A 26074-nucleotide genomic window follows, 5' to 3' on the forward strand; every position below is an offset into this window, starting at 1 on the left:
TTGAATTTTAAATTAGCTCAAATAAAAAAACCTGTAGCCAGACATAAAACAGAAGGCATGTGTTATTAATTCTAATCTAATACAAATGAGAAATTCTAAAACTCAAAGCATTATTCTATTTTATCACTGTGTAATCTGCAACTATAAGCTAAATTTCTAGCAATATTTAATCAGACAGCTCATTTGCTAGTATGTTTGTAACCAAATATTTTTATTTCTTCTAGCAAAATAGTCACTGTTATCACATTAACAAATAATGTATCTACATTTCCAAATTTATGCCCTCTGAGTCTCTAAGTTCATGGTCAAGATCAAAACATACATCTCACATCCACCTCTAAGCCTTCATTTTGTCACTTCTCAGCCCAGATAGGATCCACAGAACAGTCTACACATTCCCTTTTGTTCTCTTCATTCCTAATGTACTATTGAGTGAAACTGGAAGTCCTATTCCCATGACTCCATTGAACCTGCTCGGCCTGCCTCCTGAAGGACCCCCAAGTGCTATAACAATGGAACATTTTTCTGCCGTTTTCCCTTCCCTCTCATTAGCATGGTTCACCACCACCTACTTGACCTATCCCCCTACAGTGCTGAATTCTAATCTTTATAAGATCATAAAATTAATAAAGCTTACTGAAAAAATGCTGGGAGAGTAGTGACAAAGAAGCGGCCACTCAAACCTAGGAAAAGCACAAACAAAAGCAGTTAAAAGTTAAACTCAAGTGCTGAGAAAAAGCATCCTTAGACTGCTATCATAATCATATGAACAAACATCACTGGAATTACTGAATTACATTTATTGATTATCTTTTGACTTAAGAAAAAAAAAACTTCAGTCACCTTTATTTCCTAATACTTTCTAGTTACTGACACACACATGCTTATGTTCCATGTGTTACCCTAGAATTTTCTGGTTTATGTATTACCTGGTGTGGCAGTTTGAAAGAAAACGGCCCCCAAAGGCAGTGTCACTATTAGGAGGTGTGGCTTTATTGGAGGAAATGTGTCAATGTGGGGGCGGGCTCTGTGGTCTCTTTTCTCAAGCTTCACTTAGTGTGACAGTCAGTCAACTTCCTATTGGTTCTGAGTCAAGATGTAGAACTCTCAGCTCCAGTACCACATCTGCCTGCATGCCATTATGCTCCCCATCATGAAGATCATAAACTGAACCTCTGAAACTGTAAGCAAGCCACTCAATTAAATGTTTTCTTTATAAGAGTTGCCGTGGTCATAGTGTCTTTTACATCAATAAAAACCCACACTAAGACACTTGGAATTGTGTACACAAGCTAAAAGATATATTACAAAGCAATAAGATCTAAGTTCATGCCTGGAGTGCCAGGACCCAGAAGCTGGATGGCCCAGAGACCTAGGATAGAACCAAACACAATTAGAGGGGAAAAAAATGTCAACATAACAATGCCTAATGGTATTCTGCTATGCTCATAGATTGATGACTGTCCCAATTGTCATCAGAGAGCTTTCATTCAGTAACTGATGGGAACAGATACAGAGACCTACAGCTAAACATTAGGGTGAGCTCAGAGAATTCTACTGAAGAAAGGGAGGAAGGATTGTACGAGCCAGAGGGGTCAAGGACATCACAAAGGAACTCACAGAAACAACTAAACAGGGCTCATAGGGGCTCACAGAATCTGGAACTCTTATAAAGAAAACATTTAATTAAGTGGCTTGCTTCACCCGGGTGGTGACAACTGGGGGAAGCTGTTGGGCTGACCAGCCCAGCTACCACCCAAGCCCAGAACGAGGGCTGAGTTGGCCCACCCCCAAGGTCCACCTCATTTATGAACTGTTGGAGCAGGTAAAGGGGACAAACTTACAGATTTAAAACTGCAAGATCCCTATGACACAGGACATCAACAGGATATCCAAGAGGAGCCCCAGTAGGGGCCCATTAACAATGGTGTAGCAGAGGCCTTAAACTAGGCTGATGACTCATGGTAATGAGCACTTGCAAGTAAGACAAAAGGACTAAGTGTAAACTGTGTGACTCAATGGGTCACACCACAACTTCCATGAAGATTCTTCTCCTTTTTTGTTGTTGTTGTTTGAGTTGTTTGTTTTCTGATTTTGTTTTGCTTCTCTGTTGTTTTGGTTTTTTGTTTGCTATGTTTGACTTTTGGTCTTTCTTTTAAATTTTGTTTTGTTTGGGGGGGAGGTTGCAAGATTGGAGGGCAGGGAGACAGGCAGGATCAGGATGCATGATGTGAAATCTGCAAAGAATCAATAAAAGTAAAAGAGAAAGAGAGAGAGAGAAAGGAAGAATGAAAGAAAGATAGGTACATATAGTTGAGAACAGGACATTTTGAGTTTCTGGAGGGAATTCAAGGGAAGATGAAGGGTAGATGTGATACTTCATTATATAAATATATGAAAGTCTCTAAGAATACATTCTTAAAAGTAAAAAGAAAATTTAAAAATTAAAATAATTTAAAACATAAGTCAGGTTCTGTCAGGCATACTGGTAATCCCAGCACTGCAAGTCTGAGGACTGCCCAGTCTATATACCAAGTTTCATGCCAGTCAAAGCTACAGTGAAATCCTGCTCATAAAATATAAATAATAATAATAATAATAATAATAATAATAATAATATAAAGACACCTGTACTATTCCATTCCATTAATTAATATTTTGAAAAGACTTAAAATCCTAATTGTTATACACACACACACACACACACACACACACACACACACACACATAGTTTTGTATATTTCTAAAATTTCCAAATATTGTACATGGACCATATTTTTTTATTTGTTTTAGCAATTCTTTACTGAACATGAAGTGTATATCAAATGTCATGCTATCCATATGTAAAGGTAAATAAAATAAAAGGCTCCTTAATTCAGCAAGTAGCTAATAAGAAGCTTCTTTGTTTGAGGAACTGTGGTAGTTACTGGAGATAACTGGATGAAAAGCACAGGTGGTGTTCTCACAGAGCACAGAGGGAGAGAATTTAACTGATCACAATCATGGCCTCAGAGAGGCATTATACGAAACACAGCAAGCAGCCAACACCACTCACAGTGACTGCAAAATAGCTTTCTGCCCTATAAATATGGTTTGCAAATCAACTATATTTAGCAGGGTACCTGTATTAAGTGCAAAGAAACAACATAGCACAGAAAAATAATACATATCCTTTTAACACTTATTATTTCTACCTATTCTCTTGCTGAATATGGATAAAATCAAATATCTATGCAAATCAAGCTGTTCATATTTTAAATTGCATGGGTCACTTGAAATTTGATACACTGAAGCTTTGTTTTTAATAACATGGATAATCTGCTTTCATAATATTTTACAAAATAAATCTATATTTACATAATACTTCTGATTATCCTGGCTGGACTTGCTGACTATTCATGTGCCCTCACAGAATGAGGGGTGGGATATCCAGCCAATCTTCCCTATTAATTGTACAGAATTCTGCCCTAATTACATGGTGCCTTAGGTAATGGCTAGAGCATATGGGCAGGAAAAGACTAAGGAAATTGGCTCCACCTACACAGCCATGAAGGAGTCAGCATCCTTGCTGTGGTTAGACCTTCTAGTGTGGCTGCTTTAGGGTCATCTACAGTCCTGCCTGTAACCCTTCACCCACTTCTCTGTAAGAAAGCCTTATATTAGATGCCCCAAGGCAAACTCTGATAGAATCAAACTTCGATTCATCATTGGGATCCTTGGAAGGCAGTGAGGGGTATGAGTTTCCTAGTCCCACCTACACTGATGTAGTCAGGAGACTATAACCAAATTAGAGTTGAGTTTGGGAAGAACAAGACCATTGCTCTTGCTAGGGGTATTAAGACAGGCAGCTGAACCTACACTGCTCAGAGGGTGGAGCGTTTAGAGAGGCTATTTTAACATAGGTTTCTGTCCCCTTGTGGCATGTGGTTGGTGTGCATTTGGGGGGAGGGGCAGTGGCATAGGCAATATGAAGGGTAGAGAGATATGTCACTAAGGTCTCTACCAGCTGAGCAACAGATATCCCAGGATGGCATTCTTCTTGTAGGTGCTATGGAGTGGCATCCCTGTATGGTAAACAGGGTCTGCTGAGTATGAGTATGGCCTGAAAGTTCCTAGAAACCATAAAAGCATTAATTAGGAATATAGGAATCTTAGTACTAGAGGTGAGTTATCTCCAGAGAAATTGTCAGCCACAGAGGCCCCAGAGGCTCCTAAACCAATCAAGACTATTGCCACTGCTGTTGGTTTCATTCCAGAACGGAATGGTAAGACACTAATGCTGAAGACATCACATAGTTTTGGTTGAGGACTTAGAGACACAAGGCTAGGACTGAGCAGGAAATGGGACTTCCCTGCAGGATAGTTTTTATAGTGCTGGAAGGTGCTACTAAGGTAGTCTTTCTCAGATGTGGATCCTGCATGCTTCGTTATGGAAGTGTCAGGCAGTACGGGCCAGACACTAAAATAGTGACACAGTAGTTCTGGACAGAACCAACTTTCTGATTGGACTTACAGCCTGATCCACAGGGGGGGTATGCTCAACTGAGACCTGAAACTTAGACATAAACCTGTGGCCAGGGTAGTCATAGGCCCTAGTAGAGATGCAGCTGTGATTGCTTTGTTAAATAACTATGTACTGCCCAACATGTCTGCAGTACATACAATCCGGTTACTACTTCACTCGGTATCTGAATGTTTTTTCCATTTTTATTTTTTTTTTGTCCTTTTTCTTTCTTATGTTTTCATAGGAGAAATAACCCTGAAGACTTGCCAACACTCATGTTCCAAAGATGGAGGGATTGAGAGAGGGCATGGGGGAGCAGTGCCTCACTGAAGTTGGAGAAAAATAGACATCTATGTCACTTCCTCCAAGGCTTGGAGACCTTGTGGAAGAGACGGGCAGAAAAAATTAAGAACCAAAGGAAAAGCTAGAGTGTGGTACAGGACCATCTTCCAAACCAAACTGCCACCATCTTCATGAGTCCAGCTATACCTACTTGCAAAAGGCCATCCCTGGTGTACATGTTAACTGTTGACATTCCCTCACAAAAGGAAGGGCTGAGAGGATCATGGAACCCTAACTGAGTTATGCAGCTACTCCACCCAATCAGTTGTACTCTGTCCTACTTGAATGTGGTCTTGGGAAGAGAAGAGTATATAGGCAGAGGACTAGGGAATCAGGCTTCATCTACATGGCCATAAGGAAGTTATCAAACTTGCACAGTACAGACCTTCCAGTGTGGCTGCTTTAGAGTCACCCATGCTTCTGTCTTCACCGATTGAGCTAGCTAGTTTTATGTCAACTTGACATGAAAAAATAGCATGCCTGAGGGCAAACCTGTAGTACTTTGTGTGATGGACAACTGATACAGGAGGGGGAACCAAGCTCATTGTAAGTAGTAAAGGCAGTTGGTAGATGATCCAGAGTGCTTTAAAAAGTAGGCCAAACAAGGCATGTAAGGAAGTCAGGCAGCAAAACCTATCTATGGTTTCTGTTCCAGGGACCCAAATCAATGCACAAGTTTCCTAGGGGGAGATAAGGCCACCTCTGACCACTCATAAGTTACCAAAGACTAATCAAAGTTGCATTCTACCACAGGAACTACTAAATGTATAGGCTTTCTTAGAGAACAGGGTGTATTATGAAACCATGGACTGATTCCCTAACCCTAACACTAACCCTAACCCTAACCCTAATCCCAACACTAACCATAATTTCAACACTAACTCTAACCCTAACTCTAACCCTAAGCCTAATTATAACCCTAAACCTAACCTTAAATCTTCCCTCCAAGAGGAAGTAACTCTAGGAATTTCAGTTATTTCCTCTGCTTCCCTCAAAGGGTGCATGCCCCAGAGTAAACTGGAAGTCACAAAATGCTTATAAGACACAAACTTAATTTCTAATGCCAACCTTAACCCTAACACTAATGAAAACCCTAAATATAGGAGGAACCCCAACATTAACCCTAATGCTCTTGTTAGGCCTAAACTTAGCCTTAACCCTAGATACAACCAAAACCCTAACAATAACCCTAAGGTCAAACTTAACCCCAACTACAAATCTAACTCAAACCCATACCCAAAGTAAAAAAATACTAAATTTGAACATAAACCTAATCTAAAAAGAACCATAAACCTAACTCCAAAATTAGCATTAACAATGAAGACAAACAAAACCCAAACCTTAAATAAATGCTGAACCAAGCCGGGCGGTGGTGGCGCACGCCTTTAATCCCAGCACTCGGGAGGCAGAGCCAGGCGGATCTCTGTGAGTTCGAGGCCAGCCTGGTCTACAAAGTGAGTTCCAGGAAAGGCGCAAAGCTACACAGAGAAACCCTGTCTCGAAAAACCAAAAATAAATAAATAAATAAATAAATAAATAAATAAATAAATAAATAAATAAATGCTGAACCAAACCAAGTAAACTCTAAAACCTAACCCTAACCAAAACCTCAACACTAATTTTAACACTAACCCTAAACTTAACACTATTCCTAACACCAACACTAACTTAAAAGATAATAACCGAACCCAAATCCAAACCTCAGCACTAACACCAAATACTAACCACATCCCAACTATAACCCTAACTACTACCCTCAAGTCAAGCCTAAACCTAACCTAAGCAGCATCCTAACGTTAACCTAAATACCAATCCAAACTCTAACTTTAACCACCATCCTAACCCTAATTCTAACACTCATACTAACCCTAACCTTAACCTTAACCCTAACCATCAGCCTAAACTTAACACATGCCAACCCTAATCCCAAACAACATCCTAACCCTGATCTTAATGCCAACCCTAACACTAAACATAATTATAATGTTAATTTAAAACTATATCAAACATAACAATAATACCAATAAAAAATAACCTGAATCTTACCTTAATCATAACCCTAAGTCCAACACTAAGCATAACCCCAAAATAACATTAATTGGAACACTAAGCCTAACCCTAAGTCAAAACTTAACCCTAAAACTAACATCAAACATAACCACAATAATAATCCTAATTGCAAACATAACCCTAAATCTAAACCTAATACCCAACCTAAACCTAAACCTAACTCTAGCCACAACCATAACCCTAAATCTGATACAACCCTAATCCTAAACTAAACCTACCTGAAACTTTTACCCTAAACCCAACCATAACCATTACTAAAAAACAAAATTCCAGATGTAACTGTCCCAACCTGAACACTAACCCCAAACCTAACTTAATACTAATATCAATCACAACCCTAAACTCAACACTAACCCCAACATAATTTTAATCCTAACGCTAACCCCAACCCTATTCCCAACCCCAAACCTAATAGCAAACCTAAATCTAACCATAATCATAACCATAATCGCAACCCTAACCCTAATGCCAACCCTAACCCTAAGCCTAAGCCTAACACCAACCCTAACTCCAATCCCAACCCTAACACTAACTCCAACCCTAACCCAAACCTTAACAGACAGCTTTCCTGCTTCCTTGAATCTTTCCTCCAATAGGAAGTACCTGAAGAGCTTTCAATTGTTTCTTCTATTCCCTCTCAGGGTGCATGCCCCAGAGCTGGAGGTCATGGATTGCTTCCCTAACTCCAACCCAAATGGAGTTTGGGTTAGGATTAGGGTTGAAGTTAGGGTTAGGGAAATAGTTCTCTAAGCATGTAGGTTCTAGGTCAACCTAGGCAACATAATAAGACCCTTTCTCAGAATTAAAGAGTGAAGTTTAACAAGAGGGATAGAAATACAGCTCATGGCCATGCTTATATAGCTTGTGTTAGGCTCTGATTCAATCTTCAATACTACTCTCCTCTGCCACCACCCCCTTAGAAAGAAAATAATTACAAAAGGAGGTACACTCCTAAACCTGCAAACAGAAAATATAAAGTTTGGCTATAGTTTTCCAAAATTTCTGCATGCCTTTTCTACTGAACTTTCACTTTAAAATACAACTGCAGCTCAACATCTAAAGGACATAAATCTTTTTGTGTGTGGTAGTTTGGAGTTACTAGTTTTCAAGATACTTTCTAAAGGAAACAACTTGACCAAAAATCTACCACAGAATTTTGAGATTAACTAAAACAAGTTTAATGTAGAAAAATAAAGGACATTTACCCAGAATATATAAGATTTTAAATTATCAGAAAATATATCCAAAGCTCATTTTGAAAAAGAACTAAAAGCTTAGAGGAAGGACCAATTGATGTCAGAGCTGTATTGTGATATACAAAGGCAATAGCAATCAATATCCAAGGGTAAGATAGCCTAGATAAAAGAGTATACAAAAATATTCAATAATAATCTCAAAATGGAATTATTTTAATAGCTCAGTCAAATATTGACTTTGTAAAAACTAAGTATTAAGGATGATTCCAGGTAAGATATCCTCTCTACATCGGTTCTTAGACATCTAGGCTTTCCCATTTCCTGACTACTGTGACTAGAAAAGCAATGAACATGAATGAGCAAGTATCTCTATAGTAGGATATAGAGTCCTCTGGTTATATGCCCAAGTGGTATAGCTGGTTCATTTCTAGCTCTTTGAAATCCATACTGATAGGAGTTATACCAGTTTGCATTCTAACAGCAGTGAATAAATATTACCTTTTCCCCATAATCATGCCAGCATTCAGGGCCATTTGTTGTTTTGACCTCAGGCAGTCTGAGTGGGTAAGATGATATTTTAATGTAGTTTTAATTTGCACTCCTCTTATGACTAAAGATGTTCAACATTTTAAAACCTGCTTCTCTGGCATTTGTATTTCTTTTTTTTTTGAGAACTATTTAGTTTCATTCCCCAGTGTGTGTGTGTGTGTGTGTGTGTGTGTGTGTGTGTGTGTGTGTGTACGTGTGTGTACGTGTGTGTGTGTGTGTGTGTGTGTGTGTGTACTTGTTTTGTCTTTTGAGTTCTTTGTATATTTTGGATAGTAATCCTCTGTCAGATATGTATCTAGTAAAGATTTTTCTCTCTGTTCCAAACCTGATTCCTCTCATTCTTCTCTATCTTCCCACTACATCTTACAACTCATCCATTAGGAAGTCATAGTCTCATATCCAAAATTTAATCATTATGGCTTCTAAACCACTATGTTCTTAACTCTGGTTTACGGAACTAATCAGTCAACTATTCAGCCTGTTTCCATTTCTGACCCCTATCAATTTTTCATGTAGCAACCCAAGGAATTCTTTTAAAATATAAGTCATACCAATTATCTACTCAAATCCTCGAGCATTGTCCTTCAACCATACTTTGTAAATCCACACTCCATGCCATGGCCAACAAAACTAGCTTGGTTCCTTGCTATCCTCAGTTCACTGGCCATGCTGTTTTCCAAGTAAGTCAAGTAGCCCAACCTGCACCTGGTATTTGCTCTGCCTGGAACACTCTTCCCTCAAAGTCTGCTGAAGTCTGCTGTCTCAGTTTATCAAGACGTCTTCCACTAACTAAACAGACCTTCCTTGCCCATCTATCTTAAAAAAAAGAAAAAGAAAAAGAAAAGGTGGCTAGATACTTACACTACTGCATTTTTCATCTGTTATTTTCCATTTCGTTTCATTATTATTCTTTTCCCTTCATTAGAATGTAAGCTGAATGGGAGTCAAGTCTATCTTCTTTAGCCACTTCTACATCATTTATACCCAAAACTCAAATACCCATTATTAGTATTCCTAAGCCTTATTAAAATATTAGTAAAATCATTAAACTAGTAACTGAAAGTAAAATTATGAACTTAAAACACCATAGCTAGCATCATATAGTCATGTATCACTTAAAGATGTTTTTAAAACACATTTTTCACTAAACAAGATTTTCAAAACACATTTTCAGGTGATCTGTTGTTTCATGAATATAACAGAGTACAGTTACACTAAGATATTTCTACCATCCTTAGGCAGTAAGATCTTACAGGATCACTGTCATATGTTTAGCATGTCTTTAACAAAAAACATACTACATAAACAATGACCATATTCTCTAGCCATTCAGAGAACCAAAAAATGTAGAATCATGTTCTCATTTATATATATATATATATATATATATATATATATATATATATATATATATATAATGTTATAATATATATTATATACTCATACACACATATATATACTCATACACATAATATATATATGTTATATATGTAACATATATATATATATTATGTGTATGAGTGTTTTACCTGCATGTATGTATGTGTACCATGTGAGTGTCTAATGTCTGTAGAGGTCAGAAGAGGGCAAGGGATTCCTTAGAAGTAGAGCTACTGTGGAATCTGAGACGCAGACAATTGTAAACTGCCATTTGATGCTTGGAATTGAACCCTGGTCCTCTGCAAGAGTAACAAGTATTCTTAACTACTAAGCCATTTCTCCAGCATTCTCTTGCAATTTTTAATTATTAATTACAGTTAAGTTTTTATAATGTGAAAAAATCATATTATAAATCTTAACTGCAATTAATAGGGTCTGGAGAGATGGCTCAGCAGTTTAGAGCATGATTTGCTCTTGCAGGGGACCCAGGTTCAATTTCTAGCACCTACATCATGGCTCAGAAACATCTGTAATTCCAATTTCAGTCAATCTGATGTCTCTTTTGACCTCAATGGATACCAGGCACACAAATAGTGCACAGATATGTATGCATTCAAAACATTTATACACATAAAATAATCTAAAAAAACATTTAAGGGATCTTAAGAGTCTTTCTCTTAAAATCTGTCCTAAAACATCAAACAATTGTTTCTTATAGATACCACATAGAAGTGCCAGTGGCCATGTCGTAGGAACAGCAGGTGGCAATTGACTTCAGGGTGTCAGCCCACCAGGAGGCTAATCCCTGATGGGTGAATCTCAGACAGACAAGGTTCTGAGACCACAGACCCCAGAATGCCTTTGCATGTTTGTCCCTGCCATCTTTCTCTGGGATCTGGCATGGTGTGAATGGGTGTGGGGAGATCCCCACTGCCTGGATTGTGGTGTGTTTATCTCATGGAAACATCCCATTCTACTGGGCATTTTAACCTATGGATTATTATGACGATGATTCCTTCCTAAACTGTACTGTCTAATAGATAATAATAATGTTAGTTCAATTAGAGTTTTGATGATAAAAAATAAAACAAGAAAGTTTCACACAGATAGAACACATGAGTTTCTATTGAGGAGCAGTACAGACTGTGGCTTAGTTAATGATTAAGAAAAACAATTGAGTCCCAGTAGGCCAGCTAGCTTAAATTCTTTCAACCTTAATGTTGGGAAACGTGTTCACAGGTTTTGGAGTGCATAATAGCTGAAAACAAAGCTTTGAAAATAACTTAAAGTTAGACTAAGATCTTTTTGTCAAACAGCTTTGAGATTTAAAAAAAAAAAACAAGAAGATAATCTAAAGTTTTAGAAAGGCACATAGTTGAGTGAGGAACTCTTTAAGGTCAGAGAACAAGAACAAAGCAGCCCAATTATTACTAGCTGACTCACTTTCCTTGCTAGGATTGGTTGATGACCAAAGGTGGTGATTTGTTGCTGGAGAATTTCTCTCCAGCTCCCGCCACCAAGTCCCGCCAGTCTCAGAGCCCACTTATAAAATAAACACACAGACTCTTACATTATTTAAACTGCTTGGCCATTAGCTCAGGCCTGTTATTGTCTAGCTCTTACTCTTATATTTAGCCCATTTCTATTAATCTTTACTTTGCCACATGGCTCATGGCTTACTGGTACCTTACATCTTCCTTGTCCTGATGGCGGCTGGCAGTGTCCCTCTCTCAGCCTTCCACTTCCCCGAATTCTTTTCCTTGTCCCGCCTATACTTCCTGCCTAGCCAATGGCCAATCAGTGATTTATTTACTGACCAATCAGCAACACACTTGACATACAGACCATCCCACAGCAGTGATTAATTCCTTATATCCTCGTTTCTGCCCTCACTCTCCTGATATAAAAAAAAGAAAAAAAAAAATGATGAACAGGTATGTACCCTGAAGATTTAAAGTAGAGCTGACTGATGATTTTTCATGTATTAAAAGTTTTTGTTTGTGATGCCTACAAAATTCCTTATAAGATTACTTTTCAAGATAAGTAATAAAGTAATTGGTCCTTTCTTTATAACTGTAAAATGCACCCTACCAGTAAAAGACAGGACTGAGAAGAATAGCTTGCTTGCCTACACAGTTAATCTATAACAAATTGCTTGAATATGAATGTACATGGGTTCTTGGGATAATTTGTTTTTCACCTGTAATACAAAAATGTTTAATTATATAAGGGATATGGAAAACATGCTTTTTTCTTAACTTGTATTCATTCACTTGAAATACACAATGTAACCACATTGTAATTCCTATATAGATTTTCTTGGGGCATATAAGCTGTAGAAAAATGTATACAGTAGAAGTATACAGTATACATAGGAGAATAGGGAATAAAGAAGGAAACCATTGAGAGAGTATGAGTGGCTTTTTCCCCAGCCCCCTCACACAGAAAAGTCTAGTAAGCACCAACTCTGTGGACACCTTTCAAGCCCTCTGCTGCTGGAGGATGCCCCCACTCCCCAGGCAGTGGTCTAGAAGATTTATTTTCCTTCTTTGGTAAGTATCCCAAATACAGTTAGTTTTCATTATATAAAACAACGTGGCAGAAATTAGCATTTTAAAAATACTTCATACCCCATTTTTTTTATCCTTGATCTACATGCAGTGGAAAACCAGTAGGTCTATATGGAAAGCCACATTAAATTAAATATTATAATTATAATCTATCACTAGGCTATTTTCTCCTAACTTAAATCACACTGAATTCACAAGGAGATACCAAGGAACTGAAATATGAAGAGAATAGCTGCATTTCAAATTAATCCATCGTAGACTATGCCTATTGGATCTTACACAAGTTTATATAGAACTTAATCTACTAAAAAGTAAAAACAAATTGTGGTGTTTTGTTCCTCTTATGAACGGATACAGTATCTAGAAACAAAGTTCAAGTACAAAAAATACTACTAAAACTTGAAAACGCCCATATTTTAAAGTTTTCTATCATAAAACCTAACTTTTGTTCTTATGTATAAGTTATTTTTAAGCTATAAATATGAATTTATTGTGTTTATCTTTTCAGAATTTAAAATTGTCTGCTATCTTACATTGAGGGAAAAAGTGATTTTTTCTATTTATAAATTATAGCTAACATAGGTACATGTAATGATTCACAAGTTTACCATTCTAAAACCCAAAATAAAGTATCCGATTCAAGCAAGAACATCACAAAGCTTCAAACCCCAAAGTATAACCTCTCAGATTATTTACTAAAGAAAAAGGAGAGGTTGTTTCTTCATTTTTAATATACTTAATGTTGCTAGTTTACCTATCATGTTTAACTTCCCAATGGTGACAATCAGAGCCTTCTGATGATATGCAACATGAAGTCACAGCACTACCTATTCTGTTCCGTAATCTGGACAGAATCACATCTCTACAGAAAACTTCTAGTTTAAAGAAAACAGGAGAAAAGATAAGTGTTGCCATAAAAACATGTCGGTAAATCATGGCTTATTCTCTTAAACATATTGATGACATTAAAAAGGGAGGGTAATTCTAGATTGAGAGAAACTAAAAACATGTAACAACAAAATCCGAAACACCATGAGAAACCAGATTTAACATGCTAAAGAAAATGCATGAAGCATCATGATATATACAACTTACTGTTAATGTATCAACAAACAGTGATAATAATAAATACAAATATGCATATCTGTATGTATGTGTATATGTATGTATATGGGTAAAGACCCACATACATAGACACAGATAAGCCAAGATGCGGTCTGTTGCTTCAAGCCGTTAAGTTCAACATCCTACTTGGCAAATTTCTACACGCATGAAAATTTCTAAATAAGCAGATACTAAACTTTCCCATGTAAAGATCACATTTACAGTACCTGGTTCTTGAATGACATCCACCTTTCCCACACTGATCTGAAGTGTTTCTCCATTTTTTGCGAATGTCTCCCATTCAGAATCAGTCTGCTGACAAGATGGACACCACGGGGCATAACTGTAAGATCAGAAGAACTGATCAACACAAAATATGTGGAATAAAATTTATAAACATAATTAACAGAATATCTGAAATTAAATTCCTAACTAAAGGGGAGAATAAAAGCAAGCTTTCCAATGTCATTTGACATATAAGAGTATATTTCCCTTATTACTTTATATACAAATATTAATTCTATTGAAAAATTGAGAATATTTTCAAGAATTATCTTAACATATAAAACATTTCCTCCATGGGATTTTTATAAATAAATCAAGTTTTATCCCTTTCCAAGTAGCTTTGATCTCTGAGTAAAATATGTTTTGAGTACTCAAAATAAACTAACTTTCAAGGATGTCCCAATAGTAGCTAAGCCAATTCCAGATTTCTCAGAGCTACAGATGTGATAGGCACAGAGCAGAGACCTGTCACTACTGGGTCCCATACCATGTTTCCAAGTATGTAAATACCTGTGAAAGTTCTTAACTTTCCAAAAAAAAAAATGAACAACTACCCAACAATTTTTTAAACAAAAAAGGTTAAAAACATGTGGGCCTTCAAACCATAACTCTGCATTTCACATGTATTTTTCAGTTAGAAACAAATAATGACATCTCATATGGGCCTACAGAGAAAGGAACATCTGTGCTGAGACCTAAGAAAACAAATGGCCAAGAAAGGGTTGACAAATGTTCCAATCTACCAGGGAAATGGTATATGTAAAGAGCCTGGCACTGAGAAAGAGAGGGTGAAGACACCTTCCACAGCCTTAAAGAAAATCAAGGCCTAGGGAGAGAGCATATTGTGTAAGAGCACTGTTGTGCAAGTGTATGGATTCAAATCCCTAGACCATGTGAAAACAAACCAACAAAGAAAAACCAAGAGTGGTTGTGTGTGACTATGGCCCCAGTGCTGTTGAGGATCAGAGACAAGGAGATCCTCGGAGCTTAGAGTGGTCAATCCCCCTCCAGGTTCACTGAGATACCCGGTATCTTCAAGTGAAGATAGCAAGACTCTCTCAAAAAAAATGAACAAACAAGAATAAAAAACACTATAAGAAAAAAATACACACAAATGACCCAGATTGTAAAACTGAGATTTTTTTTCTTAGTGTTATATCCGAAGAAGTCAAAATGGGAAGAGTGATTTTCTACTTGTAAAGTGTGTGGACTAAATAATTTTTCCAAAATAATATGTTCAAATTCTAGCTCTGGTGTCTGCAAATGTGTCCGGATAATAGGGTCTTTACACAAATAAATGAATCAGAGATCTTAAGAAGAAATCATCTCATTTAAGATGGCCCTACCTCTAGTAACAGTTCTTACAAGAGCAAGAAGAGGGAGCTCTGACCCAGGGAATAGGAAGACTTCCATCCAACCATGGATGGAAGGGCTGTAGCTGCAGACATAAACACACAGGCACACACCAGCAGGCACAAGAAACTAAGAGCAGCACAGAGGGACACTCCCACAGAGTCTCCAGAGAAAACCAACCCTGCTAAACCATGACCCCTAAGGCCTTTTATCTCCAGAACTATGAAAGAATAAATGCCAGTTTTTTCAAACCTCCTATATGATATTACATTCCTATATGCTTCTACATGCTGTTACAGCAGCCTGAGAAAACTAATATAGAAAACAAGATAAAATTTGAAAGGACTTCAATTAAACAAGCCTTACAGGTCTTAAAGCAATGGTTTTTCAATCTTCCTAATGCCGTGACCCTTTAATGTACTTCCTCATGTAATGGTGACCTCCAACTGTAAAATTATTTTCATTGCTACTTCATAAGTATAATTTTGCTACTGCTATGAATCATAATGTAAATATTTTGGGGAGCTAGAGGTTTGTAAGAGGGGTTGCAACCTATAGATTGAGAACCACTGTCTTAGAGGAATAGCCAGGGAGTGCTTAATGTAAAATATGTGAACAACAACAAAAACACCATACGCTGGAATTCCACTCAAAAATAACAACATGACATAGCTAAGAAAAATTAACATTTTCAAAATGTCACAAAAGTACACAGCTGCAAGTGGAGAAACATTTTGTTTGGTTTAATGATACTTGGAAGATAAAAGCACTAAAATAAAATGATCATCTTCAAAAACTGGAATAGGATATTCAAAAGAGAAAAAAGTCACCAGGTACACTTTAAAAAATATTTTTAGGACACTATCAACTAGGCAGGATTTAGTAAGTCTGCTTAAATTGAACATTTAAGAAGAAATAAAGTCTAAATATTGAGGAAATAAATGAAACATTTACAAAGACTTGATATCACTGAACTGTTTCTATACAATGCCATGCCTTTAAAGAGGAAACCAAGGGGGAAAAGTGATCAATGAGTCATATTCTTAAGTTTTGTTTTTGTTTTTGTTTGTTTTAGGTGCTTATGATCAAACCTAGGACCACATGCACAGTCACTGAGTTATATTCTCTTAGTTTTTTGAGATAGATTCTTGCTATATATAACTCAGGAGAGCCCACATTGGCCTTGAACTCACTTGTAGTCTAGGATGGTTTGGAATTAGCAACCATGCTGCCTCAAAGCTAGCAGAATACTAGGGTTACAGGCATGTACCATGTCCAGCTACAAGTTCTTTTAGAATCTTATTGTACAAACACTAACTTTAAAACACAAAGAAAGCCCTAATTAAGTCTGCTGAATAACAGAAAAATTAAAATAATGAAATTGGGAAATATTTTGATCATTTACATTATTTAAAAAATGGGTAGGGATGTTATCTAAGACTACTTAGAAGTAGTTATTTTAGAAAAAGTGCTAACAGGCCAAATCCAGACAGGAAATTTACTAAAAATGTTTTTATCCACTAAAATATAGGCAAATTTTTTGTCTTGGTTCTAATTTCATCAGTATTTTATAGAGCATTCTCTTTTCTGTGTTTTTCTTGTTGTCATGATAATTGGCTAGACACCAGATATAGATGATTTACTTTAACAAATATTCAGCAGGACCTGTGACAATGAAGATAAAAGATACACTAGGCTCACTGTTGTACAACTAAATACATGAAATTACAGTGTCAACAAATGATACCTTAACTATACCAAGCAAGTGTGGTTGGCTTCCCCACTATATACAGAAGATGCTATCTCACAGTGGATGTCCTGGCCCTCTGGCTCTTAAAATCCTTCTGCTTCCTCTTCTGTGATGATCCCTGAGCCTTAGGTAAAAAGATTGTGTTATAGATATAGCAGTTGTGGTTGGGGACCCCACAGTCAGTTGTTTTCTGCATTTTGACCAGTTGTGGATTTCTGTAATGGTCTCCATCTGCTGCAAAAAGAAGCTTCTTTTTGTTAAGCAGGGAGAGCTACACTTATCTGTGGACAAATGGATAAGTATTTAGAATACAGTTAGAAATTATACTGGCTTAGGAAAGTGGCAGTAACAGACTTTCCTCTAGAATCCATGATCTCACTAACCACAGGCTTGGCTGACAGTAGTAGGCATAAATCCTTTCCTACTGAGTGGGCTTTAAGTCTAATTAGATAGCTGTTAGTTCCTCCCACAATATTAGTGCTACTACTGTGCCCTTGTGCCTATCTTGACATGTTGTCATTGCTGTAGTCTTAGCTTTACAGCTGGGTAGGACTACTGATTGCTTTGCTCTTCTGGCAGCTTGCATAGCCCCTTCAGATACTACAAGAGCTACTGCTCAGGGAGGAAGCTTGGAGGTCAGTACCAGCTCTATTCTTTCCAATCCTGTGTCTAAAGTATTTGGTGCCTTCAGCAGCCTAGTCTTACCTTAAAGTTGTGGGAGACAATCAAGGCTAAGGGCAATTGCCTAACATTTTAATCATACATGTAAAGGATAAAAACTTTAGCTGTTTGAAAGCCCTAACACCTGCTTGAGTGAGGTAATAGTGTGTTCCCAGGCTTAATGAACTCCCTGGAGGCAATGACTACTTCATCCCTAGAACAGACACTAGCAGGACTGAGCTACAGAAAAAATATATGACATCAATAAACAAACGGGGGAAGATACACAGATATTCTTTGAATAATATTCTTCAAAGGACTCAATAAAAAAATAATTAAGTTGCATTACTTATTCATTCATTTAGTACAAAACAATTGACCACTTACTACTTAATAGTAAGGTTCCAGAGTTAATCAGGGAGGAATTAAAAATTTGTTCCACTATAGAAAGTTTACAGTGCAATAGAAAAATAAAACAAACTATTTATTTATTTATTTTTTATTTTTTTTTTTTTTTTTTGGTTTTTCGAGACAGGGTTTCTCTGCGTAGCTTTGCGCCTTTCCTGGAACTCACTTGGTAGCCCAGGCTGGCCTCGAACTCACAGAGATCCGCCTGGCTCTGCCTCCTAGTTGCTGGGATTAAAGGCGTGCGCCACCACCGCCCGGCCAAAACAAACTATTTAATACAAGATAAATAGTCAAATTTATACTTAGCAGTTGTGGTTAGATATACAAGGTATTATAAAAGTGGAGTTTCCTGTAGGGAAGGTGGGACATTTACTCAAGTGGTAAGGAGTTTCAAAAATGAGCTTGCGACAAGGTCTGTCATCTACAGAAACTAGAGATGGAAACATGGATGGGTCTCTGCCTCATGAGTAACAGGGTCTTCACTTACATGATCAGGATGTAGATGAGCAGAAAGCCTAAACCAGAGCCAGTCAATCATGCATTTCCTTATAACAAAGAGCTGCCCAGTCCAAAATGACAAGTGTCCTATTTTAGACCACTGATAAATATCTAACAAAAGATGAAGTAGTCCATAAACAGTTACTAAATAGTTAGATGCTACTCATAATACCCCTTTCAGAGCACAGCAAGCTGCCAGGTCCTTTGAAATCAAGGTTGGATCTCATTCACCTTCACTTTTCCAAATTCACACCCCTGAACCTAAAAAATCATTTAGTAATCATTTAGTGACTGCCTCTTAAACAATCAAACAATAAACCACAAGCTGCTAAACTAGAGGAAATTCTGTTTGACGTGAGCAAGTCAACATCTTTTCTACAGGTGTAAGAACAACACTGGAAAGACAATAGTAAACTTTTGATGTCCTACAGAAATAAAAGGCGTATAGCTATATAACCAGGCATATAATCTCAACTTTGAAGCATAAGCAGCCCGACAATGAAAGTCGGGCTTTACAAAAATTAATTTCCTTTACAGAAGTCAATTTCACTCAAAATATATTTTACCAGGAGATACTATAGGTAAGCAGATTAAAATTATGCTACATGGGTGTCTAAACAGCTTAGACATTTCTTTGGATGGGGGAGGGTGTACCAGAACAGTACAGAGAATGAACATATTTGGGGTTTGAAAAGAACAAAAAATTGACACCAGAACTAGAATAAGAGGATTGTCAGAGAGAAAGATGGGAGTTCAGGGTAAAGAAAGGAATATAGGGAGGGACAGGTAACACTAAAGACCTTTTGAAAAGCCATATGGAAATCTACTAATGTAGAATATACATGAAAGGAATTTAAATGAAGTTACCATATAATAGGGAGACAATGTCCCAACTAAACATTTTATATCATGAAGTAAAACCTCCATGCCAGAAATGGGCTATATCTTGTTGAGTCACAGGCCAAATGGGTCCCAGGGACCCCCTCAACATCACAGATTATTGTCAAGGCTATTGGCTACCCTCTACAACCTGCTTCTAAAGACACCACTTATTTATAGTATCAAACATGAAGAAATTGAGCTGGTGTCCAATTAGAAGCTTCACCCCCAATGACTAGTGTTCATGGTGTTGGGAGGTACTTTTCATACTACTGGAGAACTGACATCATCAATGATACCTGGCCACAAACCCTGATACCTACAACTGCAACCTGCCTAAAAGATATACTGGTGCAATAGTGGAACAATGTTACAGAAGTAACTAACCACTTTTTAATTGAATCTAAGGCCCACTCCATGAAATAGAACCCATTCCTGACATTGCTTAAGTGGCCAAGAATCTAAGAGTATATAGGTCATGGGCCCTATGAGAAAACATACTATTATTACTGTGCTAAAAGAACACATCAATAAAATGACTCCTAATGACACACTGCTATCCCTGTAAATCAAAGCACTGCTCATAATGCATCACAGAAGCTTCTTCTTGCAGTAGGTGGTAATTAACAGAAACCCACAACTGGACAATGTGCACAGAAAGAGACTTTGAAAAACTCAGTCCTAAACGGGATATGTTTATCAAACTCCTCCCCTCAAGGCTCAGGATCTATGAGGTCCTGCGGGGGACTTCAAGAGCCAGAGGTGGCAGATGACTCTAAAGAAACAGTGTCCACTAGAACAGACTAATAGACATATAAACTCACAAAGACTGTGACAGATGCACAAGACCCGCACAGGTTCAAACTAGACAAAAGCCTAGCATGGAGAAGGAGAAGGGGATTCCAAGTCTCACCCCTAACCAAGAAGCCATTTGCTATTGACACCTGCTAGGAAAGGGAAAATCAGTTTTCTCCAATGAAGTGTCGCTATGTATATCAACCACATTCCAGGGTAGGCCCTGTACAAAACAGACTCCATGTTTTGTTGAGCACTTTGTCTTATTTATTTTTGTTGTTGTTTTCAGTTTGTTTTGATTTTTGTTTTTGTTGATTTTCTTGTTTGGGTTGTTTTTTTTTTTTTAAGTGAGAGAGAAAGAGAGAGAACATGAAGTTGGATGGTAGGGGAAAGTGGGAAGGATCTGGCAAGAGATAGAGGGAAGGAAAGAATATAATTATCGTATGAAAAAATTAATAAAAATTTCTTAAATAAAAAAATAAGTTGCCGGGCAGTGGTGGCGCACGCCTTTAATCCCAGCACTCAGGAGGCAGAGCCAGGCGGATCTCTGTGAGTTCGAGGCCAGCCTGGGCTACCAAGTGAGTTCCAGGAAAAGGCGCAAAGCTACACAGAGAAACCCTGTCTCGAAAAACCAAAAAAAAAAAAAAAAAAAAAAAAAAAAGTTATAATGAAAAAAGACTATTAAAAATATACCTCACTCAGGATCATTTTTCTCACTCATAAGTGGATACTAGATGTAAAGCAAAGGATAATCAGACTGCAATTCACCACTCCAGGGAGGCTACCTAGTAAAGAGGACCCTAAGAAAGACACAGGGATCGCCCAATGACAGAGAAATGGATGAGATCTACATGAGCAAACTGGAGGTGTGTGTGTGGGGGGGGTAATGGAGGGCAAGGGTGGGGGGAAAGAGAGCTTAGGGGAGAAGGAGGTCCCAGCTGGATCAGGAGCAGAGTGAGAGAATGGGGAGGGAGATACCATGATGAATGAAGACCCCAGGGGAATAGGAAGAAGCAGAGTGCTAGAGAGGTCCCCAGAAATCCACAAAGATACCTCCCCTGTAAACTACTGGCAATGGTCCAGAGAGTACCTGAGCTGACCTGCTCTGGTGATCAGATGGCCGAACACCTTGGCTGTCATGATAGAACTCTCATCTAGTGTCTGATGGAAGCAGATGCAGAGATCCATGGCTGAGCCCCAGGTGGAGCTCTGGGAGTCCAATAGGCAAGAGAGAGGAGGGATTGTATGAGCGAGAGATATTGAGACCATGGTTGGAAAAAGCACAGGGACAAATAACCAAACTAGTGCAAACACATGAACTGTGAACCAATGGCTGAGGAACCCCCAGGGAACTAGACCTGGCCCTCTGGATAAGTGAGATAGTTGATTAGCCTGAACTGTTTGGGAGGCCCCCAGGCAGTAGAGCCCCGGTGCATGGGTTGGCTTTATGGAGCCTGGGGCCTATGCTGGGACACTTTGCTCAGCCTTGGTGTAGGGAGAAGGGGACTGGACCTGCCTAGGCTGAGTCTAACAGGCTGGGCTGACTCCCCAGGGGAGACCTTGCCTTGGAGGAGGTGGGAATGCCTGGTGGATTAGGGGGAGGTGGGAGGAGGGAGGATGGGGGATTCTGTGACTGATAGTGAAATTAGGTTAACCATAAAATAAAAATATTTAAAAATAAAAAAAGAGGAAAAACTATAACATACCAGTAGCCAAGTGTTAAAAACCACAAAAAAGTAATTAAATGAAAGGTAATATAAACTAACAGAAACAAAGAAAAGAGCATCAGAAGGTGTTAAGGACAGCAAGCATTTATAGAGAGAGAGAAGAAATGAGGATTAAACACTGTAAAAGAATACACGAAAATAAATGAGAGGAAACCAAGAGAAACACACATCATTAAAGAAATGTAAGTAGTAATGGAGTCATTTTGCAGCTTTGTAAAAACATTTCAAATTAAAAATAGTGAATTATCACAAATTCATTTTAACTGGTATTTTTCAAACAGCATAACTTTTAAAACTGGAAATTCAATTCCAAAGACCACAAATATTGACTCTTTAAAAGGCAAAGAAAATATAAGTAATTAAATTTTGTAACAGCTTTCCATGTCTCAAAGTACCAAAGACTACTAGGGTTACCAAAGACTAGGGCTGAAGAGCCAGTGATTAAACCAGTGTATGCAGGAATTGTGTGACAGAGCACTGCAGCTGTATGACTCGAGATACCAAAGCAGCTCCCCAAAGAAAGGCAGCAGATGAAGAAATGAAGAACTATCACTTAAAATGATGGCAAAATTTTACCAATATGAGCACAAAGCTTTCTAACACATTTCTTTACAGAAACCAAATACATTTTATCTGCAGACTCCTAACAATCTCTAGTTATAAGACTGGACCATGTAATAAAGCACTGACTTGGGAGGTCATAGAAACATGTGTACTGCATGGATGTTAGTGTGTGCATGTTTGCACATGGTTGTGCATATACATGCATGTCTGTGAATGTGTGTAGGTCAAAGGTCAACATTGGGTATCTTCCTCAATTGCTCACCTCCTTATTTTTTTGAGACAGGGTCTTTCACTGAACCTGTAGCTCATCTATTTACTAGACAGCTGAGCAACAAACACCAGGGACTCTCCCACCTCCACCTCCCAGTGCCAGGATTATAGACATGTATAGCTGTACCTTGCTTTTACATGGGTGTCAGGGATATGAACTCAGGTCCCCATGCTTGTGTGGCATCTCTCTTATACGCATGGGTGAGGGGTGCTATCTTGAAAGAATACTCGAAAATGTATTAATAGTAGGCCTATACTTGTTCTGAGAATACAAATATATTTTATATTTAAGTGTTGGAGTTTTTCCAAAGAAGAATCAGGAATGTCATCCAGTAACACAGGAAAATAGATTTTTTTTTTTTAAATGATAGGAGCTACAGTATCTCATCTCAACCAGTTTCTGGTATCCAGAAAGGAAAAAAAAAAAAAATGGATGTAATAGCGTAAGTTCATCCCTTTCCATCCTCACTTCCTGTCCACCTATTCTGAAGGGTTTTTTTTGTTTTTGTTTTTGTTTTTTGTTTTGTTTTTTGAGATAGTGTCTCAATTAAAAAAATGTAAGTACCATGCAGCTGGGCACATGGCAGGTCCCAGGAATGGATTATAACTGTCTAGGCTGGGACATTTTAAAACAGTCAAATATGAAACATCCACAAGAGTCAAACAGGAGCTGTTAGCCAGCTGAATTAGAAGCTTACTGGGACTTACAATCATCTCAGCTTTACTGCTCTTAGTTCTTTTCCTTAAGCAGCAAAAGAGAAAACTCAAAAAGGAACCATTCAGGAGTTAACAGCATTAGATATGAGGAGACCTTTCTACTGAGACTGTCTTCACACTTCACATACAAACACGTACTCAGCTCCAACCAGAAAACTGACATCTAGGAAAACAAATGAATAAGGATCTTTGAAATAATAGTAATAGCTATAGAAATAGCTAACAAAAAGCATTTTCTCAAAGTTCTTAAATCCTGCAAACCTGAGATTGCTAACATAAAGCTCACACCTTTAACCCCAGCATTCCAGGGGCAGTAGCAGGATGATCTATCTCTGTGACTTTTGGTCTATACAGCCAGTTCCAGTCCAGCCTGAAATACATAGTGAGACACTATCTAAAACAGGAAGAAAAAAAAGTTTCTCTCAAAAAGAATATGATCTCACTTCCATACAAATAGCTTATTCATATTCATAGCCTTAATAGTTTCACAGATATGATGATTTAACAGGAGCATTTCAATCTGAAGTCTAAATATCTCCATAGTTTGAGAGAATAGATATGCATTATATGCATTATGTTCCTTAATTTACATATTTTTTACCCTAATCTCACAGGAAGGTATCCACACCACAAGCATTTGCTTGCAATCTAAATTGAAGAAATCAAAATATGGCCTTGCTTAAATAAAAGATACAATTTTAGGAGTATCTGTACCCTCAGCATAAAACTAATTAATTACCAAATGGTAGTGATAAATCTGTATTATCTGAGACCATAGGCTATGGTAATGTGGTGTCATAAATTATGTTTCCAGACATTTTCCATTTTTCTTTGATGTCCAGGGAGTCTATGAAGCCTATTTAGATGACTGTACCTTGTCAATGTCATCTTTCAAGTGATTACTTCCCCAGTATTAATTTTAATGCTACAATCAACATAAATCCCTTCCCTTGTCCTGACAGTTTCTCATAACCTTCAAGCAGGACTCTACCCACCACCATTTGCCGACTTTCTGTTGTTCAAAGGGGGCTTTAATGGTCTTTTCTTTATGCCATTGGCACAGTCCAATTATGATACTGACTCCAAGTCCTATCTCTAAAAATAATGGCATCAGGATTTAAATATCTTTCTTAAAACTCAGTCACCCATGTTTGTGTTTTTTCTCCACAATGACATCTCAAGGTCTTCAGAAAGGAAACTGGTATTTCATACAAACTGGCCTTACTAAGCTGCTGCAATGGCTTATTTCCACACACACCTTACTTGGGTCACTGAACTGCTTCTCCTTTTCTAGTATAGGTATACCTCTAAACGCATATGGTTCTCTTCCTCCCTTCCCGAGCCCTCCCTTGGTAAGGTGCCTCCTCCACTTCTAAAACACTTTTGGCTACAGCAAACCATGGTGAACGAGGCTAAGTAAGGATGCTGGCTGAGCTGCTTCACCCGCAGCTTGACGGCAAGGGGCCATGTGCGCATGCTCACTGCGAAGGCCGCAGCCCGCCACCGCAGGTGCTGGCAGGAGCGTCGGCGCGGCCGCGGGTCTGACCCAGGGAGGACGGCGGGCACCGCGAGGATGAAGCGAGGTGCGGGGCGGGTGGGCACACTCACAATTTCAGCATCCACTCGCCTTCCATCACCAGCGTCCAGTTGGAGGCGGTCATGGGCTGCACCCGGCTCTCCTCCGCCGGCAGCGCGGCCTGCTGGAGGCCCTCGGCCGCTGCCGCCGCGAGCCAGGCGGCCAGGAGCACCGGGACACAGCGGCTGCCTGTCATGGTGGCGCCCGCGAGACAGCTCGGCTCACTGAGGGCAGGGAGCAGTGACTGGGTATCGCAAGCCCAGCAACCGCCCTCCCAGAGGCCGGAGGAGAGCCCCACCCGCCTCAGCCACCGGCTCCCAGCCACGCCTGCCGTATCCTCCCGCCCTGCAAGGCCCCGCCCGGCCATCGTGGCCACGCCCCCCACGCACTGCGGGAGGTCGGTTGCCAAGGCAACCGTCTGCTGTTCGCCAAGGCAAGGACTTGCTCTTCCTGCTGACTGTCTGGCTGAAAATACACAGATGACCCAATGCTGTTTAAGCAATGGCTTGCACCCTTTTCGCTGTCTGTTTCTCTAAATGGAAGCGTGGCCGGGGGATAAACAAACCCATTCCCCGTTTCATGGGAACACAAACATCCAAGATCGGAGGAGTGGACCTTGGCCACTGGAGGGAGGGACGGACAATTTAAGAGCTCTCTGCACATGCACACTGGAGCAGCACCATCCAAGGAAATAAAACTAGATTAATGATAAAACTAGATTATGCAGTCTTTAAAAAAGTAAACCTTTTTAAATTTTATAGACATTTAAAATATGCGTACTAACAAAATGAGTCAGTTCGTGAGTATTGCTAGTTGCAATGAAATTATTCTCTCAGCTACAGTTTTGCCAAATCTAGAATCAAAGTAGTGGTACGCA

At 38.7% G+C, this 26074-nt stretch overlaps 1 protein-coding gene across 1 annotated transcript in view; it reads right to left on the reverse strand.

The window, feature by feature from the left end:
• The window catches only part of Tmx4 (thioredoxin related transmembrane protein 4), a 39827-nt gene extending 14295 nt beyond the window's left edge, over positions 1-25532 (reverse strand). The window contains exons 1-3 of the mRNA XM_059261491.1: positions 25230-25532; positions 13943-14058; positions 638-683 (exon numbers count right to left, since the gene is read on the reverse strand). Of these exons, the coding sequence (XP_059117474.1) occupies positions 638-683; positions 13943-14058; positions 25230-25393 (326 nt within the window). The 5' untranslated portion in view covers positions 25394-25532. The remainder of the gene's footprint in view (positions 1-637; positions 684-13942; positions 14059-25229) is intronic.
• Positions 25533-26074: the final 542 nt, after the last annotated feature.

Source organism: Peromyscus eremicus, chromosome 4, assembly GCF_949786415.1.
Source record: "Peromyscus eremicus chromosome 4, PerEre_H2_v1, whole genome shotgun sequence".
In the NCBI taxonomy this organism is placed as follows: Eukaryota; Metazoa; Chordata; class Mammalia; order Rodentia; family Cricetidae; genus Peromyscus; species Peromyscus eremicus.